This window comes from Myotis nattereri (genome assembly GCF_964212035.1).
Source record: "Myotis nattereri genome assembly, chromosome: 7".
Taxonomy (NCBI): Eukaryota; Metazoa; Chordata; class Mammalia; order Chiroptera; family Vespertilionidae; genus Myotis; species Myotis nattereri.
In genome coordinates this window covers 27,011,450-27,033,682 of record NC_138082.1, presented here as the reverse complement: position 1 = coordinate 27,033,682, position 22,233 = coordinate 27,011,450, and the positions used below count along the sequence as shown (strand labels likewise).

At 40.7% G+C, this 22,233-nt stretch overlaps 1 protein-coding gene across 1 annotated transcript in view; it reads right to left on the bottom strand.

The window, feature by feature from the left end:
- NYAP2 (neuronal tyrosine-phosphorylated phosphoinositide-3-kinase adaptor 2) overlaps positions 1-22,233 on the bottom strand; it is a gene marked incomplete at its 3' end in the record, with an annotated part of 213,149 nt that overhangs the window by 95,418 nt on the left and 95,498 nt on the right. The window contains exon 4 of the mRNA XM_081095287.1: positions 21,168-21,469. Coding sequence (XP_080951413.1) covers positions 21,168-21,469 — 302 coding nt within the window. The remainder of the gene's footprint in view (positions 1-21,167; positions 21,470-22,233) is intronic.

Genomic DNA, 22,233 nt, shown 5'->3' with positions numbered 1-22,233 from the left:
CGCGCAGACCAAGGAAGAATATACTGATGATAATGCTCTGATTCCTAAGAATTCATCTGTAATTGTTAGAAGAATTCCTATTGGAGGTGTTAAATCTACAAGCAAGAGGTACTTTATAAGTCGAACTGAACCAGTGATGGGAACTTCAAAAGCAATTGATGACTCTTCTGCATCTATTTCTCTGGCCCGGCTTACAAAGGCCGCCCATCTGGCTGAGGCCAATGCTTCTGAAGAAGATAAAATTAAAGCAATGATGTCGCAATCTGGCCATGAATACGACCCCATCAATTACATGAAGAGGCCTCTAGGTCCACCACCTCCATCTTATACCTGTTTCCACTGTGGTAAACCTGGCCATTATATTAAGAATTGCCCAACAAATGGGGATAAGAACTTCGAACCTGGTCCTAGGATTAAAAAGAGCACTGGAATTCCCAGAAGTTTTATGATGGAAGTGAAAGATCCTAACATGAAAGGTGCAATGCTCACCAACACTGGAAAATACACAATACCAACTATAGATGCAGAAGCATATGCAATTGGGAAGAAAGAAAAGCCACCTTTCTTACCAGAGGAGCCTTCTCCATCTTCTGAAGAGGACGACCCTATTCCAGATGAGTTGCTGTGTCTCATCTGCAAAGACATCATGACTGATGCCGTTGTCATTCCCTGCTGTGGAAACAGCTACTGTGATGAGTGTATAAGAACAGCACTCTTGGAATCAGAGGACCATACATGCCCAACATGTCATCAAAATTATTTCTCTCCTGATGCTTTAGTTGCCAATAAATTCTTGCGACGGGCTGTTAATAACTTCAAAATGAAACTGATTATACAAAGACTACGGAAACAATTACCCCCACCACCACCCCCAATACCGCCTCCGAGACCACTCCTTCAGCAGAATCTACAACCTCTGATGAGATCTCCAATATCAAGACAACTAGATCCTCTGATGATTCCAGTGACATCTTCATCAGGCCACCTGGCTCCCTCTATGTCTTCATTAACTTCTAATCAGTCTTCCTTAGCCCCTGCTGTGCCTGGAAATTCATCTACCCCAGCGCCTGTACCTGATATAAATGAAATGGTCTCCATATCAGTCCACTCAGAAAAATCAGATGGGCCTTTCCGGGATTCCGATAATAAAATATTGCCAGCTGCAGCCCTTGCCCTATCACCTCCGTACCCCAGAAGAGGCAGAGGCAATAGTCAAAATTACCGCTCAAGGTCTAGATCTCATGCATATTATCGATCTAGGTCAAGGTCACCACTAAATAGACGATACCATTCACGATCAAGGCCCCTCAAGCAGTTAGGGGACAGTCTCCAAATACATGTATTGTACCACAAGGGGAAACAGAACGTGAATATTTTAATAGATACAGAGAAGTTCCACCACCATATGACATAAAAGCTTATTATGGGAGGAGTGTTGACTTTAGAGGCCCATTTGAAAAAGAGTGTTACCGAGAATGGGAGAGAAAATACAGAGAGTGGTATGAAAAATACTACAAAGGTTATGCTGCTGGAGCACAGCCTTGACCATCAGAGAGAACTTTTCTCCAGAGAAGTTTTTACCACTTAATATCAGGAATTCTCCCTTTACAAGGGGCCACAGAGAAGATTATTCAGGTGTATTAGCTGCCTCTTCACACCCAAACACAATTCACAATAGAAGGGACTTGTTTTTAGCCACTGTTATATACGCCCCAGGACTGTTCTAGTGCCTGTCATCTAGTAGTTGCTCAATAAATATTTGTTGAATTAATACAAAAAACAAACAGTTTTTGGAAAGTACTTCTTTTGTTGCCTGCATCTCTGTCATCTCATACTTTATCCAAAGCTGTGATGAAATGTGTGGACAATTTTAAAATAAAATATCAGAAAGAGAATCAAAATGGATCAAACAAAAACAACTTGGATAATAACTATTTTTCCAGCCCCTCTGCAAACACCCCATCCTTTTGCTGAGCCAAGTTATGCACATAAAATTCTGACCACATCACAAATTTCTTTCCAGTTCCTGCTTGATCCAGAGAGTTTCTGTTCAAATTGAACAATTACACCCTCTAAAAATATGCTCAATCATCTGGATGCAAATGCAATATTTTATTGGTAGAAGAGATACCATGCAATTACTCAGGTATCATTCAAATTTTGCTATGATTATGGCTTTTTGAAAGGAACCATGCTGTTTGGGTGGCAATTTCGCATCATGTGTCAAATGCCTTGAAAAATGCATTTCCTTTGCCTGGAAGATTGCTCTTCTAGGCATGCATCCCAAGGAAATATTCAGTCATGTATGAAAAGATACATATATGAATCTATATCACAGTCTTGTTTCTCTCAAAATAAGTCAGAAACAACATCAATATCTGCCAAAGTATTGTGTACCTAAATGATGAAACATTACAACTATATAATTAACTACTCTGCAAATATAATGGTAATGTTGTGATAATATACCCATTGACATAGAAAGATGGCCATGTTTATAAAATTATATATTTATGTTTCTCTGACTTGGGGGAATATAAGTATTCTTTATCCCTGTTTTGCATATATGATTTCCATAATCAATTTTCACTTTTAAAGACTGTAATTATAATATCATGAAAATGGAAAGAAGATAAAATCAAGTGTGTTCCTTTAATTTATATCACACATTCACAATAGGACAATATCTTCCTCAAGGGGGTGAAAATTTGTTCTTGGAACAGGTGCAGAATATTACTCTTTTTGTGTATAAAGCACAGATATACATACAGCACATCAGCAGATATACAGTAATACAGTATATTCAGTGCTCAGTGGTTAGAGCATCAGCCCTGGCACCGAAAGGTTGTGGGTTCAATTCTGGTAAAAGTCACATACCTGGTTGCAGGTTTGATCCCCAGCCCTGGTCAGGGTATGTGTGGTAGGCAACCAATCAACATGTCTCTCTCTCTCTCCCTCTCCCTCTCTTCCTCTCCCCCTCCTTTCCACTCTTTCTAAAAATCAATGGAAAAAAAATCTTCGGGTGAAGATTAAAAATAAAATGTCATAGGAGAGTGATTCAGAAAAATATATCTAAAAAGATTACTTTTGGAAGTAATAATAAAGAAATGGTTGAGCAACCTTGCTCATTCCAATTTAAACATTTTTATCTTATGCTTACATGTCTTACAGAGATATTATAATTTCTTTCATTTATTTTGCACATGATTACTCCTGCTTACTTCTAGTAAATTCAGGTTTAAATCTAACCATTTATGCTGACAGCCCTTACAAACATTTATGAGGAGTTTCTGAAGGGAAGTCAAGGAATGGGGTTACTAGTTCACTAATGGCAAAGAACTTCAGTTTAGGAGTTAACTCCAACATCCAGTAAGCCACTTTAGGCATCTCAGAAGCAATCCTTAGAAATATTTCTGCTTTTTCTAATTGAGGTCAGACAATGAGAAGCTTTCACTAATCCCTAGACATAGCACTTTTTTTTTTTCTTTTTTGGCATTTGTACAATGACTTCATTTAAGACCTTCCCTAAAAGCATCTTCTCAGTGATAAATGAGCGATGGAGTTGGCAAGCCTTTTTCTCTACTGACAGTAATATTTCAGAAGTCAGGATTATGATTAGAGAAGCACAATATCACAGACAAGACCCAAATCAGTCCCCAGAGTATGAGCTGCTGAAAATAGAATTATCACCAGTTTCCTTCCAGGAACAATTTGGAATCCATCAAAAAGGACGGAAAGGGATGATACTTGAACATAGACAATAAGGCAGGGGAGAGAGACAGCCTTCAATTTCTAATATAATTAAAAAAAAGTTTCTACTGGTTGTCATAGAGCAACTTCAAAAGGTGACTCAAATTCTAGCAACAGAAACAGAACAGGCTAGAGCAGTTCTGGAACATGTCACAAGGAGTGCCCAGGTCCCAGATGGACCGAGTTCTTGGTCAGAAGCTGAGTGCTGTCACAGTTCTAAGAAAAATCTTTTGTTCTCCTTACCCATTCCCAGGAATCAATTTGGTCTCATTAAGGAGTGCCTCTGTCTGGTGAGACTTCCCCCATTCTTGGAAGTCACAGTCACCAATTTAAAGAAGAGCCATGGAAGGGAGAATCATGGCAGATCCTAAGATGCTCAAGATGTCGTAAAACCTGGAACCTGTGACTACACGACCTTCCACGACAAAGGGAACTTTGCAGATGCGATTGGCACCTTGATTTTAGCTCTGGGAGACTGGTATTAGTCAAAATGATCACGTGGTACGTTTGTGTTGTTTTAACCACTAAGTCTCTGGGACTTTGTTGCAGCAGCAATTGGAAGCTAATGTAAAGACAAGGGTGGAAATCTCAGATCCACATTTTATTTTTTTATCCACATCAATAGTTCTTACTCATAATCCAAAGCACCTTGACTATTGGTGTGGTGAGGTTAGTCCTCTCTCCTTGGATTACCCCTCCTGGACATTAACAGCAGGAAATCAAACCAGTTCTCAAAGCAATGCAAAGGCACAGAAGTAAAATGAAGGTAAGAAAGTCATCTTTTCAAAGACTCTTGTTCTCTGGATCTTTTCAATGAGCACTGTATTGCACTAGGCAATATTATTACTCCATATTTGCTCAATTTGGTCTTTGTTAGAAAAATAAAGGCCCTTCAAACAAAATATAATTCCAACTAATCTTAAAATAGCAGAGCAAATTATAGACCCTAGCAATCAGCTTAGCTGATTCTACTTGGCCCTTTTTGTATTCACCCAACAACTTAAATATGATAAGTGGATTCCAGTGGGGGGTTGGAGGGGAGAGGAAAAGATTTACAGGTCCTTTTGTTATGGGGACTCTGATTAGAAATACACCTTTGACTCTATAGCTGCATGGGCTGTTTTGTTTTCATCACTTTGTTCTCTGCTCAAATATTGAGAAGGCCATCCCTGTCCACCTATTTCATACTGCTCATTCCCCTCACCTAGGCATGTTTCCCTGCTTTCATTTATTCACAGTACTAGCACTATCTGAAATCATATTTACATTTTGGCTTATGTATCTATGTTCTCCACTGAAATATAAACTCCATGACATTGGAGAGTTTCTTTATCTGATTCATGGAACATCCCCATTTTATAAAAAAATTCTTGATATATACTAGGCAATCATTAAATATTGTTGAAAGGACAGATGGATGGATACATGACTGGATAGATGGAGCAGAGAAGAATAAAAGGTAGCCTTGGCCCAGAAGGTAAAGAAACCTTCAAAGAAATGGTGAAAATTCATAAACCCTCAATGGGTGGCTATTAGAGAGATGGAGGGAAGCAAAGATTCCAGGTGACATTCCTCATGCAGATCATAACAATAACCAAAATCCAGAGAGGAGAATGGCATTGGTGAATGAAGAGCACAGAAAATTGCCTTGAAAGAGTGGAGCACCAAGGCAGTATCATACAGAAGATAAATTGGGATTGTTGCACATTAGGGATCAGGCAGCTTTGTCCAGTATTGGGAATAAATTAAAGAGAGGGAAATAAAAAGATGGCTCTGGAGATTGGTATTTCAAAATAGCCTCTCCTTACCTTGAACTCTGAGTACTGAGCATCCCTCACTTTAGTGGCTCCTGTAACTTAGATGAGACCATTTGAAATACCATATTGAACTTCCACTCTATGTTTGAATATGTTCAAAATTGTCATCAGATGTTCACTCTCCCCCACATGTCATGGGGAAGGGGGTAGTATTGTTGAGCTTAGCCATGTGACTTGTGTCAACTGATGAAATTAGTGTCGACCCCATCTTTTTTATCTAAGAAGAGAATTTAGATATGTATGGTTTGACTTGGCCTCTTTCAATCATGCTCATGAGAAAAGCCTGCTCCAAATGCTGCTGATGGTGACTATTATACGTCCCAGATCAGAGATGAGACATTGGAGCAGACTTGGAACTGACTCATTGTCTGAAGTTGAACACAGCCAATGACAAGGTGCTCCACCATTATATCCTTCAAGTTATTATTATGCACTATTATGACAGTAAACCTTATTCATACAGCCTGTCTGTGGGAATGCATGCTACAGGAGAAGTTGGTCATAAAATGTAACAGATACAGTAAACAATCCATCAAAATGCATTCTGCCTCTCCCATAGTGTAGAGCTGTCCCTGGGAAGTAGCTATCTAATCAGAGATTGCATATTGTATTGCACTCAGGTGGAGCCATGTGACAGTTCTGATCAAAGAAATGGATCAATGGAAGTGATGTGTGTCTCTTCAAGACCCAGGTGATTAAGAAGCCATCTCTTTTCCATTCAGCCAGTGAGAAAGTGATGATTGAGTTGCCCTACAACTGGGAGACCCATCACACTGGAGAATTTTGCATGCCTGAATTCTCAAATGGGAAAAGGTCACTCCAGGCCAAAAACACCCACATTTGGATAGTTATCGTGAGCCAGAACAAAATTCTTATTTTGTTAAAGCCACTAAAATTTAGTTTGCAGTAGATGGTATTAACCTATGCAATATTTTGCACATAATAAAATTATATGTACTACATGATTAAGTATACACATAGGGTTATTTCAGAATCAGAAAACGTTTATGTTCACTTAAGAGAATGTTCCCCAAAGGAGAATGTTCACTTTTCAAAAGCTAGTTTTCCAATATGGTAACATCTTAAATTTACTCTGGTAAATAAACTTAACAAATCTTTAGGTGTTCCAGCTGATGAGGAAAGATCAGTGAAAAGATCCCTGTTTTCAGAGAGTTTATGTACTAGTGGGAGTCAGACAATAAGTAATCACAAAAAATAAGCAAATTATATGCTATGGTAGGAGGTAATACTATTCATAGGAAAAAGGAGCAGGATAAGAACTGCTGGGGTGTGTTGTCAGGATGTGTGTGTGTGTGTGTGTGTGTGTGTGTGTGTGTGTGTGTGTGAGAAACCACTATTGTCTTCACTAGCAGAGAGGTGTGGACAAGGACCCCAGAATGCTGGTGACCCTTGAGCCCTGGCAAAGGTCAGAGCTATATACTCACTGTTTAGTCAAGACAATGGTAGCTGAAGCAACTTCCCCACCAGATAGTCATGTAAATCCTTACTGATTTGCTTGGCCAATGGGGATATTAGGAAGGACAACATAAGCATATGATTGATAAATACTTGAATATTAGGTGTGTCCTTTTGGAAATGCATGCTCTTGGCAACCAGCTTCCATGCTGCAGAGATAGACTACTGAGTCATGAGAACTCAGATGAAGAGAGACCCTGGAGGTTGAAAGACCATCTTCCAGCCAAGCTCCCAGCTGAATACAGCAGCATGAGAAAAACTACCGAGCTGAATCCAGTCAAACCCCACAATATTGAGAAATGATAAATCATTAAGCCACAGAGTCATAGGGTGGTTTGTTGCATAGCCACAGATAACTGGAATACCACTAGAGAGAACTTTATTCATATTCCTATGACCAAATTAAGACATAACCCAGATTTTATACCAATTTCTTCATTTACTTTTCTTTGAGCACAAAGGAAAAAGCCCTAATCTTATCAAATGCCAAGATGAGCTTTAAATCTCTGTCAGTTTGTCGGGAACTTTTCTCCTTTGGTCATCTATCTCCTCCTCATCATCATAATCATCATCATCATCATCAGTCTTTCCCTCTCTTCTGGATCTTTCTCATTAGGATACTATAAATTCTTGTTCCTCCCATAATTCACAGAAGTATGTACCTAAATACTTTACCCTAGGCTTCATCTCTTTCCCATTACCACCCCATTTCTATACTACTTTTTAAAAAAATTCTTAATTGATTAAAGTATTACATATGTCTCCACTTTCCCCCATTGACCTCTCCCAGCCACTCTCACCCCCTAGCTAAACATCTCAAAAATAACATTTGCCATATCTCCATTTCCTTATAGTCTGTCTTTTCTTCAATCCCCCTTCAATTTGGCTTCTGCCTACACCAAATTATTGTGCTGATCACCAATGACTTCTATATTGCCAGATCAAATAGGCACATTTCTGCCCTCAATCTAGTTAAACTCTCAATAACTTTTCACCATTCATCATTATATATTTTTCTATTGGCTTTTAAAGTATCTCATGTTTTCCTTCTAACTTACTGGCTACTTTTTCTCAGTTTCCCATCTTTACTTCTTCACTTATACTTGACTTAATCTGAGTTACTTTTTCTGCAATAAGCTTATGCTTCATTGAGGTAAATTAAAGGGTTGTTTCTAGACCCTCTGATCTTCCTCTGCTTTCTCTTCTAAGTGATTTTACCTATTTTATTGGCTAATTACATCTTTATTATAATAAAGTGACATCCAAAGCTATGTCACTAACTCATTCTCCAGAAGACTATATACCATTGTTTACTTTTTATCTCTGCCAAAATAGCTGCTAAGCATCTCAAGTATAACAATGTGAAAATCAGTTCTCTCCTAATCTTTCCCATCTCATGACTCCATCAGACATTCACTTGTTCAATCCAGAAGCATAGGGTGCCAGAAGCCAATCCACTCTTACTGCTTGACACAGTCACTGCAGGGAAGAAACATCTGCACAGCTTATGTTTCAAGGGACCTGGCGTATATAGCATATGTTTGCTCCCCCTCTTAATGCTATGTGTTTTAAACAGGACCACCTCCCCAAGAAAGGTTGTTTCCCCAGGTGAGGATTTTTCCCTGGAGTTAGGGAGGGAATAAAACCCCTTAACTAAGTGCCAGGAGGGTAATTAACCACTTTAACTATGAACAATCATGCTTAAACTACATAATCTTTACTTACGATAATCTCCTTCAGTTACTCCCTTGTAGTTTAATAGAACAATAGAGTAACCTTGGGATGGAGATAAGAAACGCCCTAACCTTTGGAATAGAATGGATAGGATTAAAATCAACTGGTATAAATACAGATGTAACAGGACAATAAACACAGAACTTGGCTGGAGATCCAGACTAGAGAACCTCACTATGCTGATCAACTGAACGCTGCCTCCGTCCACACATTTGGGAACCCCTGGACCTGCTGGGGCTGGACTCCAACAACAGTGGTTATATTTGATTCTTTTATTTGTTCTTTAAATATTTAATTGAGCATTTACTAGCACCAAACATACATTAGAGTAATATTTTTGTTTTAGAGGTGTTCACTGCTCAGTGTTGGAAAATAGATTCGTGAATGGTTAATTACAGTACAACTGGGAAAATGGTATAGTAAAGACCAGATCAAACATGCCTATATGCAAACAGTTAGGATTCAGGTACCATTCTAAGAAATGGGGAAAACATTTATTTCAAATACTAGAGTTATGAGACATTTTGCTTTAATTACAGGAACCATTCAAAATCTCATTTGCCTTATTGAAGATAACCAAACAAGTTAACTCACAATTATCCCTTAGAAGAAGAGTTCTCAGGTTTTAAATAAATGTTTTCAGGAGCACTTCCTAATGTAGACATCTTGTGGAACTGCAGACTTCGATTTTTCCTTGTCAGATGTCTTCAAGTTACTGTCTCCTCAGTGTTTCCACAGAACATGGTTATAAAACCAACTTTATTTCTTTCTCTCAACATTATTTTTATTTTTTTTAATCCTCACCCAAGGATATTTTTCCCATTGATTAGTAGAAAGGAGGGGGAGAGGAGAAAGAGAGAAACATCAATATGAGAGAGATTGGTTGCCTCTCACACACACCCCAACTGAGGCTGGGGATCAAACCTTGTGGGAAGCTGCCTATTGTCTTCACTAGCAGAGAGGTGTGGACAAGGAACCCGGAAGGCTGGTGATCTTGAAGCCCTGGCAAAGGTCAGAGCTGTGCACCCACTGTTAGTTCAGACAATGGTGGCTGAAGCAACTTCCCCATTTACATATTATTATGTAAATCGTTGCTGATGGGCTAGTCTGCCTGTTATTGGAAATTGCCTGCCTAAGGGCTATGGGTGTATCCCAAACCAATAAAAGGTTGACGAGGCCTGAGCACCAGTGGAAGTCCTTCCCCTTGAGTTGGACTTGCCCGCCTGGCCCCCCAGCATTTCCAATTATCTCTTGTCTCCTCTTTCATTTATGTGTGGCTCCTCTTCCAGATCCTGAACTATGCGGGACGTGGGGGGAACAAACATTTACAACAAAACCTGCAACCCAGGTACATGCTCTTGGCCGGTAATCGAACCCAAGACTCTTCAGTTTGTAGGCCAAGGCTCTAACCACTGAGAAACACCTGGAAGGGCTCAGCATTCTTGTTTTGCTCCTCTTTAGCATAATTTTAGAGTTTCAGGGAACTTGACATCCCCAGTAAAATCCCAACTCTTCAGAGAAACATGAGTATTATGTAATATAGTATTAAGGTACATCGCCTAATAAACAGACATTTTTATTTTAAGCACATTTGGTGACAACTCAAGTATTAAAAAACTATATGTAGCTTTCACATATCATATTTCACTGAGGAAATTTTAGGAAAAGACTAAGAATCATAGACAATTTCACCTATCTAGTGTAATAGAGACAATCTAGTGATAGTCTCTGGAAGTGCAAGCGTTAAAGGAAAATAATTATGCTTCATTTGAAAAAGTTTTAGGAAGTATTAATAAAGTGTGTCTCTTCTTGCATCTATAAGGGTTGGAAATGTCACAGGTAGTATTAAATATTATGAAGAATTTCTCCCCAATTCAATAAACACTCCAGTAGAATAAACAATCACTGGTAACAGACTTAATTTGGTATAAAATGGTGAAAGCCAGTTTGTACAAATGATCTCAACTATTATTAGATAATGTATCTCTAATGAGTAAATGTAATATTCCTCTCTGCAGCTTTATTTCCATATAAATAAAGGTCAACTTCAATATATATTTATTAAACATAGCATGCTTCAGGACATTTAGAAAGGATATAAAGAGGAAGACCTTTAAGAATACACAGCTTAAAGGAAAATATAGTTTCACCAAAAATCTCCCAAGAAATAGCAATGTCAAGCATGGCAACCTACTGTGGAAGAGAGCGTATAGAAAGAATGCTTAATTCTGGAAAAGCACCGGCTTAGAAGGAGTTGGCCAAATCTCCACTGAAGGAGGTTTGGAGCAGGAATGTGAAGACTGTGAGAAGTTTTCCAAGAGCACAAGTAAGACTATGTGCAATGGCAAGGGGCAAGGAAGGATGCATTTGGGCTGAGAGGGAGAAGCACGGCTGGACTGGTCCAGGTCTATAGAGCAAGCTGAGTGCTTGGGGTTCTCTGGAAGAGGGGAGCTTTATTTCATATACATTCTATACTACAGTTGAGTTTTAGAAACCTGGAAGTTAAATACAACCTTTTCCATTTATTTACTTGATGAAATAGTTGTGGCTGCTATGTTTATAATTTAGGATCTATAGACCTTTCACTAAATCTCATTCTTGGCTTATAATTCTCCAGATTGCAATAAAAAAGTCAATGTAATCAACAGCACACATTTAATGAGTTTTAATCTATAAAGGGTGCTAGGATCCTTTTCTCACAGATAAGTTTCCACAGATAAGACATGTATATTCTAAATATATATATTTATATATATCTGTCTATATCTATATATTTATATCACTATAGCTATATCTCATAAGAAAGGACTAAAAGTGGGATTATGAGTAACTGCTCCAACTGAAAAGGTAATACTTTTCTGACTTTTTCTCACCAATTCTGCTTCTGTCTTCATCTGAGCAACCTTGGTGTAAGCAATCATCTCACGTCTGAAATACTGCAGTAGCTCCCTGAATGTTCTCCCTGAATCTTTATCTGACCTATCTGAGTTAACCCCACCACAGTCACCACAATGTATAATGTCACTTCTTTCTTCCCCACCCCTCACCATGGCTCCCTAGGATGTAAAGCCCTAGGATGGGCTACAGGAAAGCTCCTACAGGGTCTCTCATCTTCTTTGTCCTCCCTGACCACATTTCCTCCTCTTGTTCTTTTTACCCACAATGCCCCCTGACACAGACCTCCTTACTATGCACTTCCTGCCTTTGGAACTTTGAAGCAACTCTTTTCTCCACTTGGAACACTCTATGTTAAGATATCCACCTAAGTCACATCCTCACCTCCTTACTGTCTGTGCAAGTTACCAATTGACCCTAAATTCATCCTGTTATCCTGCTAATGACAAGGGATCTAGGTCCTTTAAATAAATATTTTCTCTTGGATCATCTAGCACAACGCTGAGCTTTGTCAGTAGAGGAGATTGGAGAGGCACAGGGATAGAAAAGGGTTTTACTTCCCAGCTCCAGGGGCTCACTAGCCAAGCTCCTGCAGAGCAGGCGGCTTCCTCATGTCCAGCTCTGCAGAGAAGACGGCTTCTCTAGCACTTGGCTCCTAAAACCCCCAAAAGCCATCCGCTGCCTTCAGCAACCCTCCCACCGAGGGTGGTCTTGCAGTGAACTACCTCTGATGAGAAACTACTGTGAACAGTTTGCACTAGCACCAGAGAGGGTGGTTTTCCAGCAAGTTAAGAGAAAAACAACCCCTGCAATTGATATTCTGTAAAATTCACTGCGCCTTAAGAAGTGCAAGAAGGATTTTGGCTCTGCTAAGCTCTTTTATATTCTCCTTAGTTTTCAGCTGTTCTCATTGGATGAAGCTGTCAGAAAGCAGAGATTTCCAAAGGGTGATGTGTTCTCATGTGCTGCTCCATAAAATCAATGTAATTGGATACTTATTGATGTCATTGGATAACCTAGTTTTATTTAACAGGAAAGGAGAAAAGGGAAGACTAGATAGAGGCCTGCCATTTACAGCTTTGCCAAAAAGCTGCATTGAACACTCTCCAAGCCTGGTCCCGGCTTATTGATGGGGGAAGGGACTGGACAAGACAGTTCAGATGCTTGCCCAGTAAAGGTCTGAGTAACTGGGATGGTGCCTACCTGTCTGTCTGCTAGTCATACCTGGGAACAAATTAGTGGCTAGGATGGACATGGCCACTGCAAACAAGAGAAACCTAAATATTTAAACTTCCAAACTTCTCTCTCTCTCTCTCTCTCCTCCCTCTGGCACTCCAGGTTCCTGGCTCTCCTGTGGCAGGGGGGTGCACTCCCCTGTGCCCACATGGCACAGGTCCCTGCTGGACTCCACATATGGACTAATGGACTTTAAATAGTTTGGATTCCGAACTTCACCCTGCCACAACATGGAACAGAAGCTCTGGACACTGGCCTTGTTTCTGGCTTTGCTGAACTCCCCGCTGCCCCTCTTTTAGGACTAGCTTGGGGTAAAGAGGACATTGGAAACAGGAATGTAACTCCATACCAATAAAATCTTCTACCACCTCTCATCCTTCCATGAGGGCTTCTGAAAATTCGTAGTTGAGCAGCACCTCTAGAACCCCACTCTCACAAGCAATGAAGGGGTCCCACTTGTGTTCTTCTAGCAGCAATATTAATAGCAAAAAAAGAAAAAAAATTAAGAAGAGCTTGCCTTAAATCACTGCCTTCCCACTTAAGAGGGAAAATCACAGAAAGCAATATGTATTATAAAAGCTGTCAGAGCAGACACAGGGCCATAAAATGAAAGCACTCATTCTGCAATAAGTGTATGCTTCATTGAGGTCAATTAAAGGCAAGATTTATGTACACATGCAGTCACTCTGCCTTAAAAAATGGCTTTATGCAGTCTTATAGGAGGTAGAGTGAAATACTGCTCAGAAGCTGGATGCCTGTAGAATAGTAAAACAGAATTAATCCGGGAGAATATGCCTGGCTGGCAGGACTATGGCAGAGTTGGCTTAGGGAAACTCAGAAATATAGAAAAATAAGAGAGATTAAAGCTAACTGCCAAAAGTCATTTAAGGAAAGAAATCTCAGCTCTCTATTGTCTTAATTGAGAAACTTGGATTTTAAACCTTATTAAATGGCGTAATTTGAACATTGTGTGATTTATAGCATGAAGATAAACTGTAAGTTACCCAATAACACATCACAGCCGGTCAACTGTATTCTTTGCCACCACCCATAATTAATTTGTGTCCTCCTAGGATTCGGAAATGTAAAGCAATGGAAGAAATATAGTATGAGGTTTTACAAACCTAAGAGCAAGCAGACAACCCACTCATCTTTTAAATCATTCAGAGCGGTTACTGTATTGTAAACAAAGCCAGGACTGTGGTGATGGATGGATGGCCGATGCACTAGCTCTCTGAGGGTCATAAATCACTGTGCTTTTCTTCTAAGCTCTCCAAATGCCTGAACTTCTTTCTGCATTAAAGATGCTTGAAAGTGCATTAACTCTTTGTATCAATTAGTCTCCTGGAAGACTCATTGGTAAAATAGCATGTTTAGGGGCCAGATTGAAGTAAAAAGAAATAGACGGAAGGCAGGGGCTTTGTAGAGAAGTAAAGCAGGAAGAGGATGTGTAAGAAAAGCAGGCTGTCAACTCATTTCCTCCATTTTCCTTACAAAATCTTAGTCATGTAATAATTTACTACATTACACCTTAGTGCTTTAGTATAAATTGCAGAGATAAATCCCTATCCAAGCTTGGGGCCAGACAAAAACAGAGACCATGGGACAGTTGCAATGAGGGTTACAGTAGTAATTTTCACTTCATTTGCAGACCCATGCTTTCTGATGTCCATTTATCCGTAAGTAGAAGTTGATGTGCTATTGCAGTTCAGAAGTTGCATAACTTGGGAACATGTGGTCTCCCCTTTATTTGTCATCAAAATGCTACTCAACAGGCATAAGGTAGAGGTACTTAGTATAAATTATTATCACCAATCCCTGCAATCATTGGATTCTGGGTAAATCCACAGGCCAAAGCACTGGGGAGCACCATAGTAATGTCAAGGCTGCTGTACATTATCTAGCCCACATCCACCAGGTGTTAGGGAACAGAGTTGTGCTGGGCCAAGCTAGCCCACTAGGTCCACAAGAGAATCACAAACTAGGAATGTTCACAGCAAGTATCAAATAGACAGACATTTATTTATCTATCCTATAATTTTAAATATTTGCACCATTTTGATGTCAATATTTTACTTGAATCTTTCCATTCTAGGAGTTCTTTGGCATATGGCTGCTGGACTAAGGAATGTATTTTCTCATGTCTCATAGGTAAGCTGAAACAAACAAACAAAATTCCCACTTTCAACTCAATAAAATAATCCAGGCATTTTGCAGCAGGAGTAACTTTAATTAGTTGGGAAAAAGAAAAGTCAAAGAGAGAACTAGAGAGGGGAGTTATAGATTGTCCTATTTGCTTACCTATTATTTAGATTGGCTTGTGATATTTATATTATTCTATTGAATTATAGTATACTTCTTGCATTGCTAATTTACTTTCCACCAATTGGCTTCTGAAATATTCAATCACATAGTTGAATAGTTTCCAGGAAAGCAATATATACATCTCCTTTGTATCTGAGGAGGCAGATTTTGAAGCTGGTCCACTAGAGTCCCGCCCTCTGGGACTTTTATAAATGTCTTTCCTTGAGTGCAAGTAGAACTGTGAATATGATGGTATTTTTCTCCTGTGATTAAGTTACAGCCTATGGAAGAAAGGTGAAGGGATTTTCCGGTTATAATTAAGTTTCCTAATCTGCTGACTCTGAGCTCACCAAAAGGCAGGTTATCCTGGACAAGCTATTTCAAAGAAGATCCAGGCCTTCCCTGGAAGGAGCAAAGCCAAGGGAGAGAGTCTCTCTCTTTTTGTCCTTGAAGAAGCAAGCTGTCATGTATTCCACAACCTCAGGGACATGAATTCTGCCAACAAGTAGGTGAGCATGGGAAAGACCCTGACCCGGCCTCAGCCAGCACTTGGACCACAGCCTTGGGCAACCCTAGGAAGACTCTTCACTCACAGAAACTGTGAGATAATAAAAATGGGGTATTTTAAGCGACTACATTTGTGTCAATCTGTTGCACAGCAATTGAACACCATCCAAATCAATGCCTTGATCACAATAGACGCTCAGGAAATTTGGGTTTACTGGTTTTTCATGGAAATATCCATCTGAGCCAACAACTTGGACAAAAATCCTCTTGTGAATTTAAACACTAAGACAAGTGAGGTCAAACCCAGTCACTTAATAGAAGCCAGTAATGAGGCAGGGTAGTTTTTGGACTAGAACCAACAACCATGGCAAGGTCTGGGAGATGTGTTGCATCATGATTTGACTTACAAACTGTTTCATTCATGGGCCTCAGGGTACATTTAGAAAAAGATCATACAGTGTAGATGTGCAACTCTGTCTCCATCTGAGCAGTGCCTGGTTTGACAGATGGCTTTGACTCTAGGAAGCCTGGCGGCTTCTGATTCTGTCAACCTGGAAAGAGAAACCCAGGAATGTGGGCCTTTGATGATAATCGCCCACCTTTCCCATAAAACAAGCAAGAATGCACACTAGGACACTACCAAATGCCCAAACAATGAAGACCGGCCCAGCTTGTTTTCCACTCTCCTTGTGTTTTATTAGTGCCTTGCTGAATGGGGCTTTGCACACTTCTTGAGCACATCCGGGGAAATACAATTGCCACTTGGGATGTGAAAAAGGACCCAGAGCAGACGCGTAGTCATCTACACGAGCCATTCAAATAGCCACCTGAAAAGTGAACGCTGAGCCCTTTGAAAGAACAAAAAACCTTGACAAGAAAGGAAAGACCCTTTCAGGAAAAGATCCAAACAAATTCAGAAAGTGCTAAGCAGATACTGGAAAGGCCTAATGGTAAGCATTTTTTTGAGGGTCCATCATTCTGTTCACTTTTTATTTATTATTTTGCTCATGTATTTTACCCCATGGATTCTGCCTAACAACTTGGTAAGATGGATTACTTCCCCACTCCTCCTTAACAAGTTGTCACAACATGGTAGCTTAAACATCAATATTCCTCACCAGCTCACAGTTCTACAGATCACAAATCTAGGCACAACCGGAACCCCTAAAACTAAGCAGGTACCACATGGAGGCAATGGAAAAGGGCAATCATGACCAGTTTATCTTCTCTACTATATTATATATAATTTCAAAAGATATTATTGTAAAGATTCCTAAAATAGAGTTGTAAATGTTTATTTTTAATGTGGCAAGATTACATTTTTGAAAAACTAAATTATACCTTTCTTGGTATGTGATTTTTATTTTGCTTGTGCTCATTACACCATTTTATTTCTTACTCTGAAAAGCTGTTTTGCTACAAGTCCATTTCTTTTTAACTTTTATCCACAGGGAAGTCATAATCCCTTACTTAAATAGAAGCCGGTAACCATGGAAATCATTCTAATGCCACTGAATCAATATTTTGACTTTGCTGACATTTAAGGTAAAAAGAAAAGACAGACTAAGATTTGTAAAAGTCACTTTTTATCTTTGTTATAATTTTGATAGCCTGAAAAATTGTAAAGAAAACATATGCTCTGTAATGAACTCCAGTTAACTCATGATTATAAAGAACTAAGAATTCATAAAAGAACAATCTACATATTTATATAATTTTGTCTTTGAGTACACACATATGAATGCATCCATTTGGACTCAAGACTTTTTCCCATCTCTGAACTGAGCCTTAATTTCTGTTGTTACAAAAGTCATGACTTGAAAGAAGAGATAGAACGTATCCAGTTTTGCAATTTCCTTCTTATTAAGTGTTCTGAAGAGAAGGGGAAATTTGCATTGAGAATCACTCTTCAATAGAAATAGACCTTTTCTGCACCAGATTCTAACAGTCCATCTGGTCCACTGAGTATTCTTAAAGACACAATACAGCTGAAGGCTCTTCAGCCCATGGTTAGAACTCTGTTTGAAGACAGTTGTTGAAGTTGGGCCTAGCATTTAATAAACCTCACCGCCCACCCAGTAGTTTTCTAAGTCTAACTTACTGGTAAGTCTTTGCTGCTGCTGTCATTGTGTCCTCTGAAGAAATGAGGGTAATGGCGCCTCTGTTCTGTTTGATAACTAGTTGTTTGGAACCCTAGGTCCTTAGATGCTGAAGGGAATTATTTACCGGAGTGCACCCAAATGAGTGGTAATCAGCACTATTTTTTAGACAATTGAATCGGGACTCAAATGTTTCTTCTAGGGGAAAATCATTATGATTCTCAGCTTGTTTTTACTCTGAATACCCTGCCCTGAGGGGTCTATTCTGTAGTGTATATTTGACACTGATTCCAGGAATGTTTCTGGAGCTTATACTGCTTGATAACAGCTCCTTACTGGCTGTTTTCCTTGTCTGTTTCATCTCTTCACTCCCCTTTGGCTGACTTTTTATTCCCTTTTATTCTTGAACTAGAGGCCCGGTGCACAAAAATTTGTGCACTCAGGGCGGAGGGGGTGGGGGGGTCCCCTCAGCCCGGCCTGTGCTGTCTCACAGTCTGGGACCCCTCGGGGGATGACCACCTGCTGGCTTAGGCCGGCTGCCCAGGGGATTGGGCCTAAGCTGGCAGTCAGACATCCCTCTGGCAGCCCAAGAGCCCTCGGGGGATGTCCACTTGCCAGCGGGGAACATGCCTAAGCTGCAGTCGGACATCGTTAGTGCTGCTGAGGCGGCAGGAGAGGCTCCCACCACCACCGCTGTGCTGGCAGCCATCAGCCTGCCTTGTGGCTGAGCAGAGCTCCCCCTGTGGGAGCGCACTGACCACCAGGGGGCAGCTCCTGCATTGAGCATCTGGCCCCTGGTGGTCAGTGTGTGTCATAGTGACTAGTCATTCCCAGTCTTTCTGCTGTTAAGGTCAATTTGCATATTACCCTTTTATTATATAGGCTAGAGGCCTGGTGCATGGGTGGGGTCCAGCTGGTTCACCCTGAAGGGTGTCCCAGATCAGGGTGGGGGTCCTGCTGGGGTGCCTGGCCAGCCTGGGTGAGGGGCTGATGGGTGTTTTCAGGCTGGTCACACCCCCTTCAAGGTGGGGGTCCCCACTGGGGTGCCTGGCCAGCCTGGGTGAGGGGCTGATGTCTGTTTGCAGGCTGGTCAAGCCCCCCCCCCCCCACCAGTGGGGGCCTTCACCCCATGGAGGTTTGGTCAGCCTGGGTGAGGGGCTGATGGCTGTTTTCAGGCTGGCCAAGCCCCTCCGGCAACAGAAGCTCCCAGCCTCTCCTTTCTTTCTTTTTTTTTTTTATTCTTGGATTTATTTAACTTCTATAATTGAAACTTTGTAGCCTTGAGAGGAGCTCAGAGCTGGCCAGGGAAGGCAGGAGGGAAGCTTGGCTTCCTCCATCATTGGGGCAACCAAGCCTCCTGCTTGTGCCAGCTCCATGGCTGACGGCTGCCATCTTAGTTGGGTTAATTTGCATATAGTCACTCTGATTGGCTGGTGGCTGTGGCTTAAGGTATAGCGAAGGTACAGTCAATTTGCATGTTTGTCTTTAATTAGTGTAGATAATTCTAGATTATGTTCAGGCCCTCTTCATTCAGAGACCTCTCTTCTAAATCAGTAAACTTCTTTTGCAAATAACCTAATGTAATTGATGATATAGTTTTCTGGCAAGAAAAGCAGGAGAGAGGTAACCTCTGGAAACAAGACCATAGCAAACAAAGGAAATGAAAGGGACCATGTATCAGTATCAGATGAAACCTGAGAACAATATTTAATATGCTCCAGGGCCCTTTAGTGTATTAACAAGTAAACCAAAGACTTAAATTGTTTCTAAAAGCACCAGTGTGTTAAAAGTTAAAAGACATTCTAATGATCTTGAATTATGAGAAAAAAAAATATCAAATACTCTAAGGCAGCAGAAAAAAATAGTTACATAGATACACAGACATACACAATCTTTGCTGTGCTTTTCATCCTAGCAAACCAAACTGAAACCAAATAAGTATTCATCAAGGAGGTGATGATTAAATAAAATACTATGATATATACCTCTCTTCTTAAAAATGGTGTTTCTTAACAAACTGAATGCCATGAAAAATAGTCACAAAAGAGTAAGTGAAAATACAAGCACACAACTCTATTCACAATGACTTCAATGTTGTAAATACACATACACATACATGTTATCTGTACTCTCGCACACATACACCTAGTCATGATATAGTTTTGCATATTTGGGTAATAGGAAACACTGAGAATAAGTGGAGATTTTCTAAGTAGAATGGAGGGGTTAGCTTTATCTCTAGGCATTTATTCGTATTTTTCAGTATGCACTAAAGCTTTGGTTTTTTGGTTAAACAGGCAGTTGGGCACCAATAAGGGGAGATGAGAATAATCGAAAATATAGCATATGCCTAATGGGCACCCCATCTCATGGACTAGATTTGAGCTTCTGTGGAAAGATTAGGCCAGAAAAAGAGGGAGATTCCATGAGGGACTGGGGAGCCTAGGTGACAAAGAAATCTGCCCAGTTGAGGAAAGGACCACCTGGCTTCCACTCTGCAGCAAACCACTGTGAAACCCGGTGTGCTGGGGGATGCTGTGGACAATGTCAGGGACAAACAGGGTGGGAGAAAGGCTACAGGGCCTCGTATAGCCATGCTCTCAAGCTGGCTGCTGGCAGTACTGGGAACCTTAAAGTGTTTTCCACAACTTATATACAAAAATCTAAATGGGCTTCCATCTAAGCACACTAGAGACCACTCCTCCACCAAGGGACTCTCAGGAAAAACTCAGGAAAACCAAGAATTGTTGACTCAAGTGAGGACTAAAGAGCTGAACAGATCTGGGGGTAGCCTGACCTAATTTATATTCATAAAGCAGATAGGAGACTGAGATATATTTGATCTATGTGTTTCATCATCAGGAAAAATATAGACATGGAAATTTGTGTACACACACACACACACACACACACACACATTCACTGGAAGGAAGAACACCAAAATGTAAAAAATAATTATTTTTAAAAACTACATTTTTTTCTTCTTTATATTTTTCTGCATTATAAGTTTATCCTAACAACCACATACATAGTACTTCTTTAGTCATATCAATAATACTTCTAAACTCAAGACACTATAAATATCATGTATATTTCTAGGCAAAATAATTTCCTAATAACGCAAAGCTTTAAGGGGATAAGAACACACATATTGCCTTCCCTTTCCAATAAATCAAATATCCTTATCTGTTTGTCTTTTGACATCATATCAATAAATAGCCCTCCCCCCCCCCCTCAATTCTTCTTTTCTGGGACCTGAGGGAGATGGACCAGGGAGGAAGGCAGATGCTCATCAGTGACCTGTTGCCTGAAATCTTTTTCTAGGTGAAGTGGGTGAGGGGTGTGTTACCTTGGGAGCGCTCGGGGGCTTTCCCGCTTTTACTGGTGGCTGCGCTGTTGACTGTCTCCGATGAGGTGCTCAGCTTGGTGCTCGGGTCTCGCTTGGGCTTGGGGGGTGGTTGTCTTCGGGAGCCACAGCTGCGGTCATCATCTGTGCCCCCCACCGAGTGCAGGGACTGTGACCTCACGGAGAAGCCGCTGGAGCAAGGATGGGGAAGTCGGTCCTGAGGAGCAGGCATCGTCATGAATCCCATGCGGAAATGTTTGCCGGCGTAACTTCCTTCGTGGCTTCGTCCTCCTTCTCCACCTATGCTGTAAAAGAAAGCAGACCTCAATCCATGGAGAGAAACTGAGCCAGGATGTGCCATATGGGATCTGCTTCTGGGGCAGAGAGAGAAAAGGACTCACTGAACTACACAGTGTCTCTTAAAGCTTCTGCTCAAACATCAAATATCTCTTTTCACTCATATTTCATTGGCTAAAAGGAATCTTACCTCTAAGCTTGATGTCAATGGGTGGGGATATATTCTCCTACAACAGGAAAGCACTGCAGGTTACATGACAATATGTGGGGTTGCATGATCCTCTTACAGGTAGGAGACCAAATACCAGTATAGCAGTTGAGGAATGAGGTTAACTGACAACCAATGACTCATCATGGGACTTTGTACTTCTTGTCCCCATACGTCTCAGCTCTACAGAGTTAGAGGTCTTTGTCTCCAAATGAATCACACACTTTCTAGAAGATACAGCAAGGGTCCCATTGAACAACCAGCTATCGCTGCCTCCTGGGCAGTTTGAACTTCCTTTGTATAGTGGCCAGCAGGCAACAAGATGAGTCTCCGTGTGGAAGAGATCATTGACCCAGTCAGCAGGAGGAGGCAGGGCTGCTGCCACGTGATGGGGCAGAGATAAATATGTGTGGAACCCCTCTTGATAGCCTCTTGCCCAATTGTGATTTTGAAACATCATATGCAGCAACCCTGACCTGAGAAGGTTTTAGTTACTAGGGGTTCCAGCCTCTCATGAAAGAGGAATGAGTCTCACCACCAAGTAAGCCCAGCAGAGGTGTTAGA